This window comes from Passer montanus, unplaced genomic scaffold (genome assembly GCF_014805655.1).
Source record: "Passer montanus isolate IOZ18808 unplaced genomic scaffold, ASM1480565v1 scaffold10, whole genome shotgun sequence".
Classification (NCBI taxonomy): Eukaryota; Metazoa; Chordata; class Aves; order Passeriformes; family Passeridae; genus Passer; species Passer montanus.
The window spans coordinates 30115331-30136462 of record NW_024356505.1 but is presented as its reverse complement, the minus strand read 5'-3'; the positions used below and the strand labels follow the sequence as shown (position 1 = coordinate 30136462).

The window sequence follows — 21132 nt, the reverse complement described above, 5'->3', positions numbered from 1 at the left end:
CTTGATCACCTCAGGGCTTTTCCAGCCTGATTCTGTGATTCTGTGTGGATGATGCCAGGTTGCCAGGAACGTGGTGGAGTCACCATCCCTGGAGGTGTCTAAGAGGCATCTGGATCAGGGGATGGGTGATATGGTTTATGGGTCACGGGGCCAGCGCTGGGCTGACGGTTAGACTTGATGGTCTTAAGGGTCTCTTCCAACCTTGATGACTCCATGATTCTATAAATCTATAATTCTACTATTCCATGAGTTTATGGTTCGTGAAGGGAGCGGCGCCCGCGGGCGGTGCCATGGCGGCTGGGGCGGGGCGGGCGCTGCGGTGGGTGACGTCACCCGGCCGCCCCCCCGGCGGGGCGGGGCGGGAGCCGCGGCCGCAGCCGCCATGGCCGGTGCCATGTTGGGGAGGAAGTGAGAGCAGGAGGCGGCGGCGGCGGCCAGGAAGGAGCCCTTCCCTTTTCCCTCCTGCCGGGGCGGGCGCGGGTTTCCCGGCCACGGCGGCTTGCGAGACCCCCGGCGCGGGCGGTGCGGCGGCGGCAGCTGGCGGCGGCGGAGCTGAGCGCCCCGGAGGCGGCGGTGGCCTAAGATGGCGGACCCGGCGGAGTGTAACATCAAAGTGATGTGTCGCTTCAGGCCCCTCAACGAGTCCGAAGTGGCCCGAGGCGACAAGTACATCGCGAAGTTCCAGGGCGAAGACACCGTCGTCATCGCGGTGAGGGGCCGGGAGAGGCGGGAAGCGCCGCGGGGCACGGAGGGAGGGAGGCAGGGACGGACGGACGGACGGACGGACGGAGGGGTGTCGGGGGTCGGCGGGGTCAGACGCCGCGGGATGGGCGCGCTGTGAGGCGGGAGGGCTCGGAGCGCCCGCGGGCGGGGACGCCTCGGGAAGGGGAGCGGCCTCCTCGGAGACCGAGCAAAGGGGAGAGAAAGGGGGCAGGGACAGCTGCGGGCGGGGTGGGCTGCTCTGGCAGTGGGAGGCGGCAGGGCAGGGCAGGGCAGGGCGGGAGGCCTTCGGGAAAGGCTCCAGCCGAGTGCCGGGGTCCGCCGGCCGGGCGCTGCCCGGGCCGTGTGTGAGTGCTGAAGGCACGCGTGGGAGCTGCCCCCCATCCCTGTCTGCGGAGAGTTTGGGGGAGAAGCGCGGAACGGCAGTGCAGGCTCCCGAGAATTGGTGCTCGAGATCTGTACGGCGGTCTTCAGCTGACAGCTTCTTTTCTGTTGTTGTTAAATCCGAATAAACAGACCATTACATGTTCGTAAATGTATTTTAACTGGAGTCTCCTTGCAAGTTATGAGGCCTGTTAAAAACAATACGGATGTTGCAGGGGAAAAGATAATCCTTTCCGTTTTCTTCATTGCTAGCTACAAAGTGGAGCTGGAATATAAAAATAAAGTACGGTAGTTTGTTGCCTGGTTTGGTTGGTGTTGTACAAACTCACTTTAGCCCCAGTGTTTGTTTTGTTTTTGTTAACTCTTAATTTGTGTTTTCGTGTAAACATATTTCATGGGAGATGCTGATTCTTGCTGGAATTAACTTAGAGGCCAGTTATCTGTCTAAAAATTTTGGGGATTTGTTTTGTTTTTTGAGACTACCAATAATAGCTTTTTTGCATAGTGTATGAAGTTGCAGGATGCAATTTAATAAAATACTTCTTTTTGTAAGAGGAGTTGCTAAATACTAGTGCTTTAATCTATTAATATTTGGCTGATTTTGTCAATAGAATATGGAATTCCTTGAGTCTGGAGTGACAAGAACAATAGCATGCTTGTGAAATGAGGTAATTTGGGCTCATTTCAGCTGGCAAGTTACTATCTTGGAGTACATCACTTCTTCCTGAGGTTGTACAGGTAAACTCAGAGTAAGGAACCAGTCCTGGAAAACAGAAAATTTAACTAGAGTGGATAATCTCACTTTAATCAATAAATACCCATTCATTGTGACACTGCATAGTCTGTTTATAATCCACAGTTTAGTACAGAAACCTTCATGTGTTCTGACTTAAGAAATAAATTTGCTTTCAGTAGCCCTGGTCCAAATGAAAGCTTATCTTTTTAAAATACTCTTTAGGTGCACTTTAAAATTATCTGAAATGTAGATTGTGCTGAGGTGGTTCTGTATCTGAGTAGAACAATTTGATGGTGTGCTTCTGAGGGATCATGTGGGGCTTTCTGCTCAGGATTGATGTTTAATGTTGCCAGCTGTACCTTGGTTATTTCATCTTGGTAAAAATCACAACACATATCCCAGTTTTCCTGGATCCAGGACTTGCTATATCTGACCTGGGGAAAAATGCCCCCAAGATTATTAAATTGGGTAGCAGTGACAGTCTTTGTGTCATGTTTCACAAAATTTGGATAAAGGTTTGATACTCTGATTTTGTCTTTGTAATGGTGGCTACAAGATTGATATCCTCAAAATTATGACTTGAATCTCTAAAACTGTTGACAATAACTTGTGTTTAGTAGTTTTGTTTTTAATAGCTTGACTGAGTTTTCACAAATTTAGCACTCTCTAAGCTGAGCCTGTAGCCAGGCACCGCTCGTTTCTGTGTGTTGCAGAATTGCCCAGGGGAGGATAACAGAAGCAGCGCTCATGAAACAGTGGCTGAAAGGCTTCCTCCACGAGCTGTGTGTTTGGTTACCTCAGCTCTTTGGTTTCTGTCCTTGTTGCTGCCTGTTGAGCAGTAATTGAGCTACTTTTGTTTTTTTATAGCTGCTTCCCTGGCTGCCTGAAGGACTCGCACGTCCCGCCGTGCCTGGCTCGGGGCTGGAGGCTGCTTTAGCAATGCTTGGGAGTTGCCTGTAATGGTCGATGGGAGGGAGGTGAACACCGGCAGGCAGCGGAAGCAGAGCTGATCCCAGGCTGCAGATTTGACTCCTCTGGAGGAGGGTGGGGAGGGAAATCAGTGACTGTAACAAACCCTCCTCCTTCCTTGACTCCGCTGTCGTCTCTGAGCTAGCTGTCTTCCCTTCTTTTCCTAGCTCCTATGAAGTTAATGTCGTCCTTGTCTTTCTGGACGAGTGAGTCATTTTGATCTGTGTTAGATAAAATAATAGTTTTAACTGTAGCTAGTGTGTAACAGCAGTTTGAGGGGACATAGGGTGTTGGTCTGCTTTAAACAGCAGACTCTGAAACAAAGTATTTTCTTTCCACAGGATGAAACTTTTTAACTAGTAAAGGGTTTTAAATTTTTTAATTGCTGGTGGCTTCTTTTCATCTTACTATTTTGTTAATTATTTTTTTCCTAATGGCTTCTTCTGTTAATTAAGTATAAGGATTTTGTTAGAACAGATGATAGGATTACTTGTTATATGACTTTTATGATAAACATTAGAAATGTACCTGTATGTGAAAATTGATAGCAATTTGCTAGTGGAATTCAGGCTTTTGAGTAAGATAGAACAGGGAGGAAGAGCAGTTTGATAGGGGATTATCTCCTTTGTTTTATCCAATATAAAACTTCTTGCAACTGAGTAGCTTTATAGTTCTGCATAATGTATCTATAGATCTTCTTTAAAAACCTTTCTGTATCTAGTCTTGTTCATCTTAACACTCCCCAAAAGATACATTGCTGAATGCAGTGACACTCTGGGGTTTGGGGCTGAAGCCTCAGCCCAAAGCAGCCCTCCCTACCCAGGGGCTGCAGTGGCGAGGCCTTGTGGGTGTGTCAGAAATGGGCAGGATGCCTCGGTGTCCAAAGGGCTTTTAGTAACGATCATGGCCTATTCCTTATTTGTGTGGCTTTAGAAAAGCATCATGGCTACTGTCTCTGTTCTCATATTTGTTTAAGATGTACCCCTGTGATCCTGGAAAGAGCTTGAGACATTTCCCTTTATTATCATTATCTTTTAAACCAGTGTTGGATTGTAAATGAGACAAGGCTAGGCTAGAAGGTTGTTAGAATCTGGTAGAGAAGGTCACTTCTACTACTGCAGCTTTTAGTAGCAGGTTTTTCAAAAGAAAAATGCTGAAGGGTGTACTGGACTGTATAGATTTAAGAAATTAAATGCATTCTTTAAAATAACTTTATTGTTATTATTTGCTAATGCAGAAAGAAAGCAGTGTTTCATTACAGACAAGAAAAAGGCATCAGGTCTACAGTGGAACTATAAATATGAATCAGGAATTGCAATCTGTAGCTGAAATAATACTATTATTCCATTGTTACCCTCTATTTCTTTTTCTTACTTTATTCCATTAAATGTTGAGAAACAAAGATGCTTTTCAGGTGACAGTGGTATGATGATTTAACAGAGAGGAAATATTCTGGTTTCCAGGAATCTGTAAAGGCAGAGTTCTTCTCCCTGGCTGCAGTGCCAGTTGTGTAGAAACACCTCGCTCATATTTGCTGGGTTTTTTTTGTCCTGAAATTCAGTGACCATTTTTATATAAAGCAGTACTTGCTTTTCTCTTTAGAAGAACCTTTCTACTAAACTAAAAAGTTTGGCTGAAACATTTATTAAAAAAATATTATGTTTCTATTCTGGAAATTGAGTTTCTAGTCAGTGTTTTAAATCACATATTTTAGTAATTCTATAGCAATAAAATAACTGCTGTAAAAGTTAATACTTGAGTTGCAGTATTTCCACAGAAATAAGAAAAAGGGGACAAAAAGCTGAGATTCACTGACTGTTCTGTAACAGCTGCACTTTTGTGTGCATGCAGCTAAGACAAGAAGAAAATCCTCTTTCTTTATTCTGAAATTAAAATATGAATTTGTAGCTGTGCCTTTTCACCCATTGACAGTGTTGGGCTTGATTAGGTGTGTCAAAGCAGCAATACCTTAGCTTTGTAATAGGAAGAAGTGAGTCAGGTGTCTGACATCATACTTTCCAGAAATTATTCCATTTGGATAAATCTTTTAACATATTTTGTGCTGATGGGAAGAACATTCTTTAATATAGATGCAGATCTTAAAGGCAAAGTAAGCCCATTATGTACTATTTAACCTTTCACCAAGAATAGGCTAAGCATGGGTAGGTATTGTAGCACTGTTTTAATTGTCCATTCTAGCAAAAAACATTACAGAGCTTCTGCGTGTGTTGTGGTAGAAAAATATGCTACTGCTTTTCCAAGTGAATCTTTTACTGCTGACTTTGCTGCAGATATCAGTGCATAAGAAGTAAGGTGAACTCAGGTGATCTTATGAATAACCAATTCTGTACTTTATGGAAAGTTGCAATAGTAACAAGAGATTTTTTAAATTACATATATGGATATAACCTTTAATATTTCTCAGACTTTCGATGTAAGTTTTCAGTGTAGTTGTGATTGCAGACTTTTCTGTAGTCCTCACTGGATACGTTGACACAAAACTTTTTCCACAGAAACTCACGTGTACTCCAAATTTTGTATAATTTAGATTGGCTGAGCATCCTTCATATAATGGGTAACTAGTCTTTAAGTTAGCTGTGGAACTGTACTTCAGCATCATCCCTTTATTAAGATTTGGTTTTACTGCTGAATCACACTGGCAGCTGCACCTTTCTGAAGGCTGTGAGAGCACTTGGAAAGTTCTGCTGTGAGACCACATCCCTTCAAGTGCAAGGCACTGCAGGAGCTGCAGTTGTCCTGTGGCTGACTACAGACAAAAGAAATGCTAGGCAAGGAACGAAAAGATTCTGAGAGGGGAAGTTAGAAGTTCTGCTTGTTTGCTTGGTATTTTATGTCTTGCTTATAAGGCCATATGTACTACATTTTTAACAGAATTTGAGCAGCAGTTTCTGAAGATTTCTGGAGTGTGTCAAAGCAGCCTCGTGCTGTGTTGGTGACACTGCTGCTACCCCTGCCAGGGACCAGGGGTAACGCTGCTTGGGCCTTTTGTGTCTTCGGTTCATATTAGATCTGATTGTTTACTGCTTGGGGAAGAAAAGGCATCTGGTGCACAAAAAATATCTGACACTTTAATCTTTCTTGATTAATCTCTTAAAGGTAATGAGGAGACTTTCTAGGGCATGGTAATCCGTGTAATACTGTTTTAGCTTTGTTTACTGCAGAAAGACTGTAAAGAGAAGTGATAAGACATAGCATTGTAGATGTCAAGGACGTGAAGCCATACTGAGTGGGAGTAATTTGCATTCTTAAAACATAATTATCTTGGAACCTGCTTGTCTAAACTTACTTGATTAGATACTGACTCAGTGATGATGGAGCAGGGACATGCCACTAATATGGATTTTCATAGGTGTGATACAAAAATTAGGATGTGTGAGCAAATATTCCACTTTCCACATGCAAGGAATGGACAAGTGACAAGTGACAACAGGACCCCTTGTGAGGATTCTCTTAGCCAAGAGACATTATTAACATTATTAAGTTTTGTATATTGATATCAATTGTTAACTTGAGGGAAATTGAAATTGGTCATGTGCTTAGCAGCTTTTACTGTATAAACAAGATCAATTAAAGGCAATACTGCCAAAGTGAAGGCCTTGATTTTCTGTTGCACAATGGGATTATTTCAGTGCATATAAATGTGCACTGGAGCACGAAACAGAGCTGTTGAATGTTTTGTGGTGTAGCTGACTTGCAGTGTGTAGTGTAGCTGATTGATACCTGTGCAATTGGAGGCTTTTTGAAACTACAGCTGCTAGTGAGAAAGATGGTGTCATCTTTTCTATAGGATCTTTGCCTTTTGGTGTGATGTGTTCTCAGTCTTCATTTTCTTACCTCAGGGTTACTTAACTTGTTAGTTGTCTCCCTCCTGGTGTATCTAATGGCCTCAATTCTGCCTGTGGAACACAGGGATTTGAGGTGTCTTTGAAGCTGAAATGAGTAAAGGAGAAGGGTGGTGTTTTCCCTGCTGTGAAACAAGTGTTCTGACAAACTTCAGCCCCTTAGGGACAGTTTCTGCCTACTGAGTCTTGTGGTTTCTTGAACATATTTATACAGTGAACACTGTAATTATTTTTCCAAGAGAGTGCTCATCCACCTGATTCCAAGGCCTCAGATAAATGTGTTTAGTCTAAAAAAGCTTTGTTTGGTGTGGTGCTGGATATTATTAAAAGACAAATGGAAGGCCGGGCAAGGGAAGGCAAATGTGTGTGGGTAAAAAATAGAAGCCATACTTGTTTCTTTGCTGGAGAGGCAATTCCAGAATATCCTCGTGGGAGGATGATGATGAATTGAATTTAGGCAGAATGGCACACTTAACAGTTGCAGGGAGTCTTAACAGTGTTAACTGCCCTAGGTTTTTTGTAAACTTCACCCATCTGCTGGCTACCTACAAAATCAAGCTCTGAAAGTGCTACAAAAATTTGAGCTTTGTAAAATGAGCATAATCATTTATATCCTAATGGATTGTCAGCTGCTTAGAACTGTTATGAGACTCTTCTCTAAAACAAAGCAATATCCAAAGATCTTCTCAAAATTCTGTCAAATCTTCCTCATGTAGTCTTTTCCAAAATGAGTCTTGTGAAAGGTTCCCTTCCCCAGCATTGCCTTTTCTTTTGCTTGTGGAGCTTTATTTTAAGGATGTCTTATATGGCACAATAGTTTGTGTTGAATATTTCTTTTTGGTTTGATTTTTTTCAAGAAATACTGGCAAGACAGATGCTCTGTCATGGGGTATGTTTTTAATAATCTGAGTTTATCAGAGTAAACCCACCACCAGGGTAGGTGAGAAAAAGGGGTTTTTAGATGTACAGACCAGGCACTGGCTTACCTTGTAAATCAAGTAACTTGAGGTCATGTGGCAGAGCAGTTTTGCAGAACTGTGTAGATAACACTTTGAAACCAAATACATTTAATTCAAGGCCTTCCTTGTAAGCAAGCGTGTGAAGCTTTAGGCAGCACTGTTTAAGCTGATTTCCACACTAGTCTTCAAGTGCTTAAAATAGAAGATTGGGCTGAGACAGTGTGGAGTACTTCTAAACTATTAACAAACACCTTCCAGTTCCACTTCAGCATTTTTTGTTAACTCTTCTGTTTTGCTTTGTTTGTTTTTTACAGTCCAAGCCATATATATTTGACCGTGTATTCCAGTCAAACACATCACAAGAACAAGTATACAATGACTGTGCTAAAAAGATTGTCAAAGGTAAGGTAGAAAAGCAAATTTACTATAAGAAAATCTCATATTCCTCTGGATTTCAGTGTTGAAAACTAACACTTGTATTGCTGCCTTTTATCTCTGGAATGTTTAATAAGTGCCAACATGGATTGTAGCACCATACAGTCATCCTGTAGTTGAGCTAATAAATTATATCAGTACTTAATCTGCTGTTTCAGTTGATTGCAACATTTGGTAACATTTACCTGTTACATTTTAGGGGTTTTTTTACAGTTCTCTGCAATTATAATTTAAAATAATTTGTCAGAAATTAAACATAATAACTCTTACTAATAAGTTTGAGATGTGACACCTACCTTCCCTATGACCCCAAATTTACTGGTGAGAAACATCATACAGAAGTTCATTTGGAGGAATGCAAGAGGAAATGAAAATTGTGAAATACGTGTTATTGCTGTGCAAAACTGAATGCTCAGATTTAGCCTAGTACCTTCAGAAAATCAAGTCTTGTCACAAAGAAGGATATGCCACAGTAAGTTTTTGTAGTAAGCTATAGGCTAGTTCCCTGAAAATAAAATTGATTGATTTCTTGAGGGCATCAATAAATTCTAATTGACCCAACTTTCAAAACAGCTTTACAAAGCCTTGTCAGAAGTCCCTGAAAAACCAACTGTTAGTTAATACCAACAGAATATTGGGTAAACATACTGTGTTTTTCATCATTAGAGAAGTAAGTTGTGTGGGAAATTCATGCTACTGCAAGTATTTAACCCTTGAATGAGTTAAATAATAGTCAGGCTCAGATCAGAAGGTTGCTCCTTGAAAACTGAATTTAGCTAAGAATTGTAATGCTGCCCCTTTTCTCAGTGTAAGACTCTGAGCTCTGTGTGGCATTTCTCAACTGTGCTGCATCAAGTAGAAAAGAGCTCTAGTGGTGAGACAGGTGGATTTACGGGTATGGTGGAGTGGCAAAGACCTCCCCATTTGGAAGCACCTTCTCGTGCTTGTTTTTGGAAAACAGAAGTTTGCTTGCAGGATGTGATTCTAGAGTAACTTGCACATAAACCAGCCCCTCACCCCTCAGTCTAAAACTTTGCTTGGTTCATTCATAATTTGAAATAGAAGCTTATTGCCTGAGAGTAGCATGCTTGACACTTAAGAGCATTACCCATTTTCTTCACAATTGGACAATTAAACTTTCCTGAAGGCAGAAAATATGATGGTGTTCTCCTGTTTGGTTTTTTCTGAGATATCAAAGACCATCTGTTCAGCCTGGCAATTGTATCGATTTCCTTTTTGTTCCTAAATGTGAAGTCCTGATTTTTCTGGTTGAAGAAAGAGGTACTTCTAATCAGCCAGCTTCTAAGGCATGTCAGTAATGGCAAAATGCATTAAAAAATGTAGGAAGAAGCACCCTCCCTCCCCCTAACTCTTGCACAAGGTTCCCAGACATTGAGTGATTTAACTTGCTGGGCATTTTAGGACTTGCTTGCATTTTATTTAATTCAACTCATCTTTAGAAGAAGGAAATTAACACTAATAAAATACTCTTTCCCTTTAGATGTACTTGAGGGATACAATGGTACAATATTTGCTTATGGGCAAACATCATCTGGAAAGACACACACTATGGAAGTAAGAAATGTTAAAATAATTTTCTCTTACTGTCACTGTCATGTCTTTTTGTCACGATAGTCTTTGCTGTGTAGAAATAAGATGTCAGCTTGTTCTCTGCTTGCAACATTTTGATACCCCCTTTTTTTTAGGACTGAGAATGGCAATTAGTGTGGGGGTTTTTTCATGCTCAGTAGGAGGATGAGAAACACAGGAATAATATCAATAGCATAGTTTCACTTGTAGTTTGGGAGAATTCTTTTCACTTTTGGGAAACTGTGGGGCTTGCTTTGCTTCATGGATTAAGTGCATCATACATGTCTGCATTTTGTCTGTTAAACTGAACCAGATGTTTTGTGTTTGAATACTGTTTGTAATGCTGGATTGAGTATGAATTTTTTGTGACATTCTGTCTTTTTCTTTTCAGGGGAAGCTTCATGACCCAGATGGAATGGGCATTATTCCAAGAATAGTACAAGATATTTTTAATTATATTTACTCCATGGATGAGAATCTTGAGTTTCATATTAAGGTAAACTTTTGTTAATTTTTACTTTAATCTGTATTAAAACTCAAAGGTAGTCTGTATGTAAATGGATATTTTATATCTGTTTCAAATGCCTGTAAATTGGAAACCTGATAACCTGAGTTATTACTGAAGCAACTGATTTTTCCTAAAGAATTATGTTAAAGCTTTCATTTTGTTCCATTAAACATAGATGGAAACTATGCTGATAACCTGTGACAGTGCTGATAGTGATTGAAACTTCTGATCAAAACAGTTTCTTCTAAAAGATACATTTTAATTCAGCCTTAAGAACTTGGGCTGGATGTAGTGTTACGTGGGAGGTCGTAGTAATCATGCTGAATCCTTGTGATCAAGAAGCAAAGCATTTTTGCCTTCTGATGTATCTCTTTTCTTCTTACTTCTAGGTGTCATATTTTGAAATATACTTGGATAAAATAAGGGACCTTTTGGATGGTAAGACTTTTATTTGTATTGAACATAAAAAATAAATTATTCTGAAGGGACATATTAAAAAGCCCCTTATGTTATCGGGTATTCATTATGCTAATAACTTTGCATGATAAAGGTACATCATAATGGGAAAGCATGGAGCTCATCTGTATGGTATTACATGAGCTGCAGTGGTGGTGCTTTCTTACATATTAAGTTTTTGTCAGGTGTTGCTGAGAGGTGACACTGATGACTCAGGCATGCATTGTACACAATGCTTTCATTCACTTTTGCCTTAGCTTTGGGATGTTTTCTCTTCCAGTTTCAAAGACCAATCTTTCTGTTCATGAGGACAAAAATAGAGTTCCCTATGTAAAGGTGAGCATCAGTCTGATGTATTTTCCTCTTGCATGCCTCTAGTGTGCACCATTTACTGGTCATGTGGTGTTATTTTTCACAACCCCCCGTTTTTTTTTCCCCAAAGGGTTGCACAGAACGTTTTGTATGTAGTCCAGAAGAAGTTATGGATACTATAGATGAAGGAAAATCAAATCGACACGTAGCAGTTACAAGTAAGTATCAGCTTCTGTTTCCTTTCAGTGATTTATCTATTTGCTTCTGATATGCCTTAAAAAAGTAGGGGAGGCACAGACAGTGAGCTAAATAATTCAGGTGTTTGAAAGGGTCTGGTATAAGCAGTTTCAGTATGTTTTTCAGAAACAAGTATTTTCAGTTCATTTCTGGTTAGATCATGTTGCTTAGACTGGGATTGAAAAGAGAGAGTAAGTCGTCAGTGAGGAGCTATGCATCACTGGAGAAAAAGGTGTAGTTCTGCTTTAGGAATAGTGCAAAATCCCAGTTTGTGGAATTTGTTTCAATTAACCTAGAAATCTCTTAAGTGTGGCTTGTCCACAGTTTGATCATTCTGTTGCATATTCTAAGAGCAGCTGATCAGAATTCAGACCTGCTGCAGATTTAAACAGCATCCCAAGATTTTTGGGTGCAGCATGAAACTGAGTTGCAAGGAGCCGTGCCATAGGTCTCCAAATTCCACAAAAAGCAGGATTTGGAAATGACAGAAGGGTTAGAGAAGACGAGGAAAAGAGGTAGGTGCATGTGAAGTAAGACTTGATCTCTTAGCAACTGAGGTGACTGTCAGCAGTCTCAGAGCCAATTTGAGGATGTTTCACAATCTTCCTGTGTTTAGCTCTTTATTCAGGAAGAGAGATTATACAGTCATTAAGAAAATATAAGTGTTTTCTTCTCATTTCTTAGGTTAAGGATCAAAAATAAAAATATTATGTACCTTTTAAGGAATGTTTCGCTCTTGTGGCTTTGCTTCATTGCTCATAAGTAAAAAGGTTCAAGTGGGGACTGCACTAAGAAAATTGGATAGAATATTATTTTGTGTTCTGTGCTTCTTTTATATCAGTAAGATGGTACTTTTAGGACTGTGAGAGATTTATACTTAGAAGGAAGAAGAAATGGCCAGATGTTCTCATTCAGATTAAATTTTGTTACTGGATTAAAATAATACTTTAAATTCAACAAGTCTTATTTTCTCTTAATGTTTCACAGCAGAGGGGGCAGTACAAGACAGGAATGAAAGGCTGTGGCCAGTTAAAATTTTCAGAGAAGGATAAAATGGGGTACACTGGAAGTCTACAAAAGACTCTCCTATCAAGGCCTACATATACTTTCTGTTCTAATAAAGTAAATTAATGTGTGAAATCCATGGGTGACAAGCTAGCAAACCTGATGAGTGAATTTACGTGATATTAATAGGAGCCCAAGGGAAAACTGGATCTTTCTTACCCAATTAGATGATACCATTGGTTTTTCTGCCTCTAGGTCTGCTGTCATTGGGAGATTACACTATACAGCTTCATTAGCTTTGGATCTCTTGCTGCATTGTGGGAAGGTGTTTTAAGTGAGACTGGTTGTACAAATCTTTTTGATGTGTTTATTTTGAATTACAGATATGAATGAACACAGCTCCCGAAGTCATAGTATTTTTCTTATTAATGTAAAACAAGAGAATACTCAAACAGAACAGAAACTAAGTGGAAAACTTTACCTTGTGGACTTGGCAGGTAGTGAGAAGGTAATTATAAGTTTCTCTTTCTGCTCTGAAACTGTATTTTTTCTTTACAGTCAAGTATTTTACATTAGTGTAATTTCTTTACAGTCAAGTATTTTACATTTTACATTTAGTGTAATACTGATGGCTCAGTTGTCATCTCTGAGGTGTGTTAATTTTGATGCTGAAATATGGTTTCTGAATCCTAGGCTGACTTGGCTGTTAAACACTTTAAGCAGATTGACATTTCTGCAAGGGAGGGTTTGTAAATCTGGACTAGGGTGTGGAAAGAGGGTAAAGTTCAGTTTCAGTATCTGAGAAAAAAAAAAGTGTTACAGATGTGTGGGTTAGCCAGGTACAGGAATAAAGTTTTATGGCTGTGGAATATCTGGATTTTCTTATGTAGTGATACCAAGTTTCTTAATTTGAAAATCTGATTAGCATTGGTAATATTTGCTTTCCTGTATCAGTAGCTTAAAGCAGGGAAGGAAATATGTACTGTAATTAGTCTTCTAAAAGCTGGATTTCTGACATTCTTTTCATCTTTGCTTCTGGGTTTATCCCTGTCTTTGCCTCCAGTTATTTCAGATGTTTCTGCTTGCTGTTGTGTTTCCTTACATCATTGTTCTGTGACCTTATTGTTGTCTCTGATCCTATATTTATTCTGAAATGTGTTTCTTTAGTTAGAGTCTTGTTCCTTTAAAGAAGAGGGCTGGGTTGCAGGTCTCCTTTCTCTATAGTTCTTTTCAGTGTTTGTTTCAAATTTTACTCTAGAGCATTTCCTCACTCCATTTGAAATACATGGAGTTTTCTAATGCCTTGTATCAGTTTATACACAGGAAAATAGAATTCTTTCATAGTAGTCATTCCACCAGTCAGCTTGGTGGAAATAGTAATGGGAGGGTTATAGAACTCTAAGTCAAATTCAGCCCTGGAGGGAAAAGATGCAAGGTAGACAGAATGGCAGCAGGCCGGATTTATTTCATGTTTCTGCTACCAACTTAAGTTCCTAGAGCACACATGTAGGTCAGAATATGCCTCTAAAATCTGTTCTCACAGATTTATGCTTGTGAAGATTTTCTGCTGTATTTTCCATGGCTAGTAGTGGAATGTGGTTTGGGTTTTATGGTTTGTTTTGTTTGGGTTTTTAAAGGGGAGAGGTAGTTTGATTTTAAGGATGATCTCTGGACAGACTGTTCATAATGCTTATTTACTTTTAAGGAATTAATCTTTTTTACAGACTTTAAAAAAACTTTTGAAATTGTTAGTTTGATAGAAGTTATCAATTATACATCTATCTGCTACAAAAAAGTGTACTTTGCAGGGAGAATATTCACTTCAGTTCAAAACATGACAAATGTCTTCAGACACTGAGTTTTGAATAAGAAATTGATAGTGAATTGGGGAAAGTCTGACTAGGAGTTGGCTTATGTGTACCTCATAAAGTCAGGGAGACTGACTTATAAGTGGGGAAATTAGATAAGTTTTCTCTTAAATTTTGAAGATCTTTTTTGAAGATGCATTCCCTCAGCATCTCCCTTATCAATGTCCTGCAATATTGTATAGGTTAGTAAAACTGGAGCAGAAGGTGCTGTTCTGGATGAGGCCAAGAACATCAACAAGTCTTTGTCTGCTCTTGGAAATGTCATCTCAGCCCTGGCTGAAAGCAGTGTAAGTGTTTTCTTTTGTCTTTTTTTACTTAAAGGTTAAAAGTTTGCATCTCTGAACATACTGTGCAGAAATTCTTACCACTCTCAGTGATATGAGCCACTGCATTGCAGGAGCCCATTGCTCTTGTACTGTATTGACAGTAAGGATTAGTAAGTTACATTTAATGCTGAGGGACCTGAGCATCATACTGAAAATTTCCTTGTGCTCTAAAGGTTACCAGACATAGAAGTACAATTTTGTCATCTCATGCATCTTCAGTCTTAAGGTTAGTGAATTAAAGTAAAATTTAATGTCTTTCTAATGAGGTCATACCTAACAAAAGTGTAGTTCATATTTCAGCAAATTAAATGTGTCTGAAAACCCATGACTGATCATTTAACCTCTTCCTTGGTAGACATATGTTCCATATCGTGATAGCAAAATGACCAGAATCCTTCAAGATTCACTAGGGGGTAATTGCAGAACCACTATTGTTATTTGCTGTTCTCCATCTTCTTACAATGAATCTGAAACTAAGTCTACTCTTCTGTTTGGCCAAAGGTGAGTACATGACTTAACAGGAATAAATGCAGAATGAGATATAAGTAAGTTGCTCTGTTAAGATTCCTGAACCAAATTAATTAGAATGTTTACTTTCTTTCTGTAATTCTTGAGTGTATATGTGCCTAAGTGTTGTGATCTGTCTTGTCTTATAATATATGTAAATCCTTAAACCAGCCAGGATCCTGAAGACTGTATTTTCAGGAGAACCGTATCATTTGGATCAAATTGTGGTTTAATGTATAGTCTTGAAGGGCTATAAGTACTTCCCTGTCCCCTGCCCTCCCTAAAGTAGGTAGGAAGGAGCTCTCCCCTGGTAAGTTGAGAGCCAGGAGAGCCTGTTCTCTGGTCTGTATCTAACACTCCAGTAAACTTGGAAATGATACTTGTGAATTCCTGTGTCATTTTTAACTGAATTTATCCATACTCATCTCTAATTAAGTACTTTAGTTAAGTAGTTTTCTTTACCATTGTATTATTGTTGCTGTTTTGTTATACTCCAGTTCCTGACCACTAGATTGAATCACACCATTATTGGAGCACCTTACAAAACCAGTCAGTGTTTTGCTAGTCCATCTGGTCTTTGATGTTACTGTACCTCTGCCACTTCAGTCCAGCAGGATAGTTTCCTACTGGTCTTCTCTGAGAAGTTTTGTACTATGGAAAATAGACCAGATTAGAAATCCAGCAGAATGTGGATAGTTAGTGAGTGTGGAGTAATGACTGCATTCTGCAGCAGTGGAGGGTTTGGGTTTCCTTTTAGAAGGTAGAAAGTCTTTTCCTTTTATTTAGTGAATGAGCTACTGGAAAGTGTCTTCCAGCTGCAGCTATAGTCTTTTCCTTTTATTTAGTGAATGAGCTGCAGCTACGTAGTTTCACTGCCTTGTCCTCCTGATGTTTTCAGGAATTATCAGAGTGCACTCCTGTCTCAGCCACTACAGTTAGTCCAGTATAATAATTCAACTTACTGGGGATGTCAAATTTATGCTGAAGCCCCCAGCTGTAGTAACTAGAGGCTATGTAATACTCATATAATAGAGTAGAAAATCATATCTCTTTTAGTAGTAATGTCTCCCTAAGATTTTGCAGAAGAGTACTTATAGGAGTCAATGCAGGGCAAGGGAGATGTTTAACTTCTGTTAAGCTTCTTTCCTGTTCTGAATTTTGGAGTGGGATATTCAGTAGTAGAAGACCAAACAGGAAAACTACTGAGATAAGTGAGGTATGGCACTATAGTGAAAACCATACATTGCTTCATTAATATGTTATCAGTGCCTGTAGTTTTGTCTCCAAAACTAATTTTAATGGAATTCATCTGAATGTAGAGACTCACATCTGCCATTACCTAAGTAGCTTGTAACACCTTCTTGGTTAGTGGAGATCTAGTAACTGGGCTTTTGGTTGAAATGAGTTGTTTCTTAGATAAGCTTTTGGTTGAAATTGGCTTTTGGTTGAAATGAGCTGTTTCTTAGATAAGCCACATGGTTTGCATGCTTGAAGTGTCCTCTCCATTGGACAGTGTTTGCTAGATGTGGAATACTATCATTTGTTCAAAACTGTGTACAACTGTCCTGACCTCAGTTCTTTCAGATGAAGGTATGCAGCTTATTTTTTCCAACTCAAATCAGCTTGAGACTTCTGTGCATTCCAAAAGTTGTGTTCTGTCTTTCAACAATTTTATTAATCCAATTAAAAGAATAGTAACTTGATGGGGAATAGAAATAAGGTTTTGGAAGAGATGGGAATGTTTGTTTTCACTAGTGATATGTGAACATGTTTATTTAGTAACCTTTAATTCCTTTCTTTAAAATGAAGTTTCAGAGCTTTTTGCTTTCTCTGTGTAGAGCAAAGACTATTAAGAACACAGTCTGTGTCAATGTGGAGCTCACTGCAGAACAGTGGAAGAAAAAGTATGAGAAGGAAAAAGAGAAAAACAAGACTCTGCGTAACACCATACAGTGGCTGGAAAATGAGCTCAACAGATGGAGGAATGGTGAGAAGCAGTTTTATTATTATTCTTCAAACTTTAGGCAAGACAACACACACTGAGTTAGTCTTCAGGCTACCAGAAATAGCTAAGAGCACTATGCAAGGCAGTAATAAGCATGCTAAAGCTGTAGTAGTGAGTCAGTTTTGGAGCATGATATTTTTCACTTTATTGCAACTGAAATAACTTCTAATAATCATGTTATGACAAAAATGTCTGAAAGTGTATTCCTGTTAGATGGTTCAACACTTGGTTTTCTAACAGGACTAGATTTACTTACATTGTAAAAAAATTTATTTTGTACAAAAAACTGATATTATTTGTAAGTGCAGAAACTAAGTAAAATGTTTCCTCTGTTTTGGTTTTCTGATTCAAAACAACATCACACGATCTTGCCCTCATTTATTACTCAAACGTGTAAATAGGCAAAAAGTCCGCCCAAATCCCAAAGTTGCTGACAATACCAAATAAATGCCTGTTAATTCTTCCTGAATGATTAACTTCTTATCAGTTCAAGTTGCTGGCAAAATGCAAGTTAATAGTGAAGCCATAAATTCAGAAAAGGAGAACATAGGTCATACAGATATACTTTGGAGTTTAGCAGCTGTAGAAGACGATTTTGCAATCTGACAACTGCACCACATCCTGATACAAATCTGAAAAAAATGGGTTTGCTGAAATAGGTTTGGTCGGATGTAGGGGGTTTTTTTTGTTTGTTTTTTGTTTGTTTGTTTGTTTTGTTTGTGTTTTTTGTTTTTGTTGGGGTTTTTTATTGTTTCATAAAGCTGGTATGAGGCCACACCTGAAATGTCAGTGTTCTGAAAGAGCTATACTTAACATGAGATACTGGAGTGTCAGAGCCTATACCTTCCAAGGACTGCATAAAATGTTTTGAATAAAGCACTAAGGAATTTAGTTTAATTTACCAGAGAAGTGCCTTGACATGTTCTGTTTTCTTCTCTGTGAAGTGTTCCCATCAGAAAAATCTTTATGAACATAAAAGGATAAAAATGTAACTGAAAATATTTAAATTAGAAGCAGAACAATGTAAAAGTAAATGTGGCTACCTAATAAAAGAGTGCCAAGGGAGAGAGAGAGAGTTTTATGTCTTCTGGGACAGTTAGGTGACTTTCTAGAAGATAAGGTTTGATGTGTAATTTGGAGCTCATCATATTTCACCCAGTTACTCTGCTACGCTTTGTGGTAAGCAGGAAGTAGTTTGGATGATCTAGTGGTCTTTTTTTTTTACCACGTAATCAGCTGAATTCAATTGCTTATTAACTGTGTAAAACTGTTAGTAGGGAAATATGTAATACTTCTCAAGGATAATTTTGTGGGAAATACGTCGTGGCTAACTGTACTAAAATAAAGTTTACTTTTAAGGGGAGACGGTACCAGTTGATGAACAGTTTGACAAGGAGAAGGCCAACTTAGAAGCTTTTGCGGTGGACAAGGATATTACTGTTATTAATGATAAACCAGCTACCACAATTGGAGTAACTGGCAATTTCACTGATGCTGAGAGAAGGAAATGTGAGGAAGAAATTGCCAAACTTTACAAACAACTGGATGACAAGGTATGCCATTCTTGCTTAATGTAAGATCTCTTGAAAATATGTCTTGAACTTTATTATTGTGTGATATGTCTTCAGCGTTCTCAGGAGGAGAAGCCAAGGGGCAGGTACAGATCTCTTCACTCTTGTGACCCCAGGGAATGGCCTGAAGTTGTGTCAGGGGACGTTTAGGTTGGATATTAGAGAAGGTCCTTCATCCAGAGGGAGGCTGAGCATTGGAACAGGCTCTCCGTGGAAATGGTCACAGCACCAAACCTGACAGAGTTCCAGAAGCCTTTGGACAATGCTCTTGGGCACAGGGTGTGATTCTCAGGGTGTCCTGCACAGGGCTGAGAGTTGGGCATGATGATCCTGATGGGTCCCTTTCAACTCAGCTTATTCTGTGATTCTGTGTTTAATTTGCCAATATTCATTTATTAGCTCAGCTTGTTTAAGTATTTGCTAAGAGTGCTTCCTCTTAATTCTGAATAAGAGAAATCAAAGTTGCCTTATCTGGTGCTAAGGGAGTATAGTTTGTTATTTGGAAAACAGTGGATGTGGGAAAATGAGTAATTTTGAGACAAAATTTTTTTCTTTTCACATTTTGGATATTTTATTTGAAAAAAAACCCCTAAAATTTAAGCAGTAGTATTTGAATAGAAAAAAAATTTAATTAACAGTTAATTGTTCCTTGGAAGTTAGAACAACTTGGACAAGACTTGCAAAAACACAAGTATAAGACTTTAGTCTCTGAAGCATGATGTATTACACATAAATGCCAGGTTAAGAGCCTAATGAATCAACCAGTGAAAACAATTGTTTTTTACTTTTATTGCTTTGTTGTGTAATTATCTTGGAATAGAGAAAAGTTAGGCACCTAATGCCTGCTCTCTTGTAGATTATTTTTTTCTCAGTGGTATTTGTCAGTTTAATGAACACAGTCTTATTTCAAATGCAGGATGAAGAAATTAATCAGCAGAGTCAACTAGTAGAAAAACTGAAGACACAAATGTTGGATCAGGAAGAGGTGAGTTTTGCTCTTGCATCTTTATTTTATTTTCATTTTCTTTCCATTGAAGAAGTTGGTGCTGTTTGGAATAGGTCACAGTTTCTGTCCAAGGAGTAGAATGACAGCTTAGTGCTGCACAGTAGTTCTCTTCTAAATGCTCTGACTGTTCTTTCCTCCCACCCACACTGTGCTGATGGCCAAACTTAAACCAGCTTTACTTGGATCTTAAGTATCCATGAAGATTGAAAGAATTGAAATATTTTATGCAAAGACAGCCACAGTTGTCTTCCATATGCAGAGTTAGCAGGTTGTCAGAACTCAAGGTAACTTGACTGAATGTAAGAAATCTGTTTAAGGTTTACTTCTGGTCAGTTGCTGTACAGAGAAAGAAGGGAGAGGAGGGAAATGTATTGTCCCATAATGAAAAAGGAAGTATCTATGTGTTAATTGACACCATACTTGCTAGAATATTCAAATTATTTGTATTCACATGTTGCCAGGGATATAAATTAATGAGGGAAAATTCCTAATAATAATGAAAATTTCATTTAGCCAAAATATTAGAAAAATTATTTCTCTATAGCAGAAATGTTAAAAAAGAGATCTTTGTGTGCATATTCAGAAGGAAATGGGTCAATGACTAGGGAAGTTGCAGCTACTGTTGAATCTAATTTAAATTTTAAAATCTAAATTTTTTAGTAATTTTACCCTTTGTCTCATTGTTCTTCAGCACCTAACAGTGTTAGAATGCTGGAAGTTTAGTCCCTAGATTATTGATAATTTTGGACTCGCAAGTAGTGTTCAGTGATTTTTTTGAGAACTTGCAATATTCCATGTGCATTTCTAGTTGCTACTCCTATGTGTAATCGCTTCTATTTTTAGGATATTTTAAAATGTGAAGAACTGTGAATAGAGATGGTGAATTTAGTTGTTCATTATATTCTGGTTTGGGTATCCTTATTGCATGAAGCTAGTCACTAGGAATGTAGATATAAGCTGAAAACATTAATAAAATCAATAAAATTTAAGATATGTGTGGAATTTTCGTAATGATTATTTATTGTTGTATTTTTATTAAACCTCTGTCAATGTTGCAGCTTCTGGCATCAACCAGACGGGACCAAGACAACCTGCAAGCAGAGCTGAATCGCCTTCAGGCTGAAAATGATGCTTCTAAAGAGGAAGTGAAAGAGGTGCTACAAGCCCTTGAAGAATTAGCTGTCAACTATGATCAGAAGTCTCAGGAGGTAGAAGATAAGGCAAAGGAATATGAACTGCTTAGTGATGAACTCAATCAAAAATCGGTAAGAAATTAGGATAAGAAATGACTGACAATCTTCAGTGTGACTTTCTTGCCTTACCTGTATTTCTTAGTCATTTGAAAGTGTTTCACAAGGGAAAATGAGATCCTAAATCTATAACTTAGTTAGTTTTTGCAGGGAATGGTTATCTAAAACCTCTAAACTTAAGAAAAAATGTATGGTGATTATTGACCTAGATAGTGCTTGTCTTCTTAGTGCCTGTGGCATTTTACTGCCTGAAGAGTGTTCAGAAATATCCTAGGTGTCAACACTTAACACTTTCATTGCATGCTCATTTTGTTTGTCTTTCTGGGGAAATCCTGACTTAAGTGTCTTCTCTTTCCAATCTTGAAGTTGCAGTGAGCATGCTACAGTTTTTCCTGAAAGGAATATGTATTTGCCTGCTGTGTGTT

The 21132-nt window shown here is 38.8% G+C and overlaps 1 protein-coding gene across 2 annotated transcripts in view; it reads left to right on the top strand.

The window, feature by feature from the left end:
• Window positions 1-340: 340 nt before the first annotated feature.
• KIF5B (kinesin family member 5B) overlaps window positions 341-21132 on the top strand; it is a 33911-nt gene continuing 13119 nt past the window's right edge. The window contains exons 1-14 of one of the 2 annotated variants that reach the window (XM_039706952.1): window positions 341-709; window positions 7946-8033; window positions 9568-9641; window positions 10048-10152; window positions 10554-10602; window positions 10901-10956; window positions 11063-11150; window positions 12558-12682; window positions 14225-14329; window positions 14724-14869; window positions 16714-16862; window positions 18240-18433; window positions 19368-19436; window positions 20516-20722. In XM_039706952.1, coding sequence (XP_039562886.1) covers window positions 584-709; window positions 7946-8033; window positions 9568-9641; window positions 10048-10152; window positions 10554-10602; window positions 10901-10956; window positions 11063-11150; window positions 12558-12682; window positions 14225-14329; window positions 14724-14869; window positions 16714-16862; window positions 18240-18433; window positions 19368-19436; window positions 20516-20722 — 1581 coding nt within the window. In that variant the 5' untranslated portion in view covers window positions 341-583. The remainder of the gene's footprint in view (window positions 710-7945; window positions 8034-9567; window positions 9642-10047; window positions 10153-10553; window positions 10603-10900; window positions 10957-11062; window positions 11151-12557; window positions 12683-14224; window positions 14330-14723; window positions 14870-16713; window positions 16863-18239; window positions 18434-19367; window positions 19437-20515; window positions 20723-21132) is intronic. The other variant, XM_039706942.1, reaches the window with a different exon arrangement.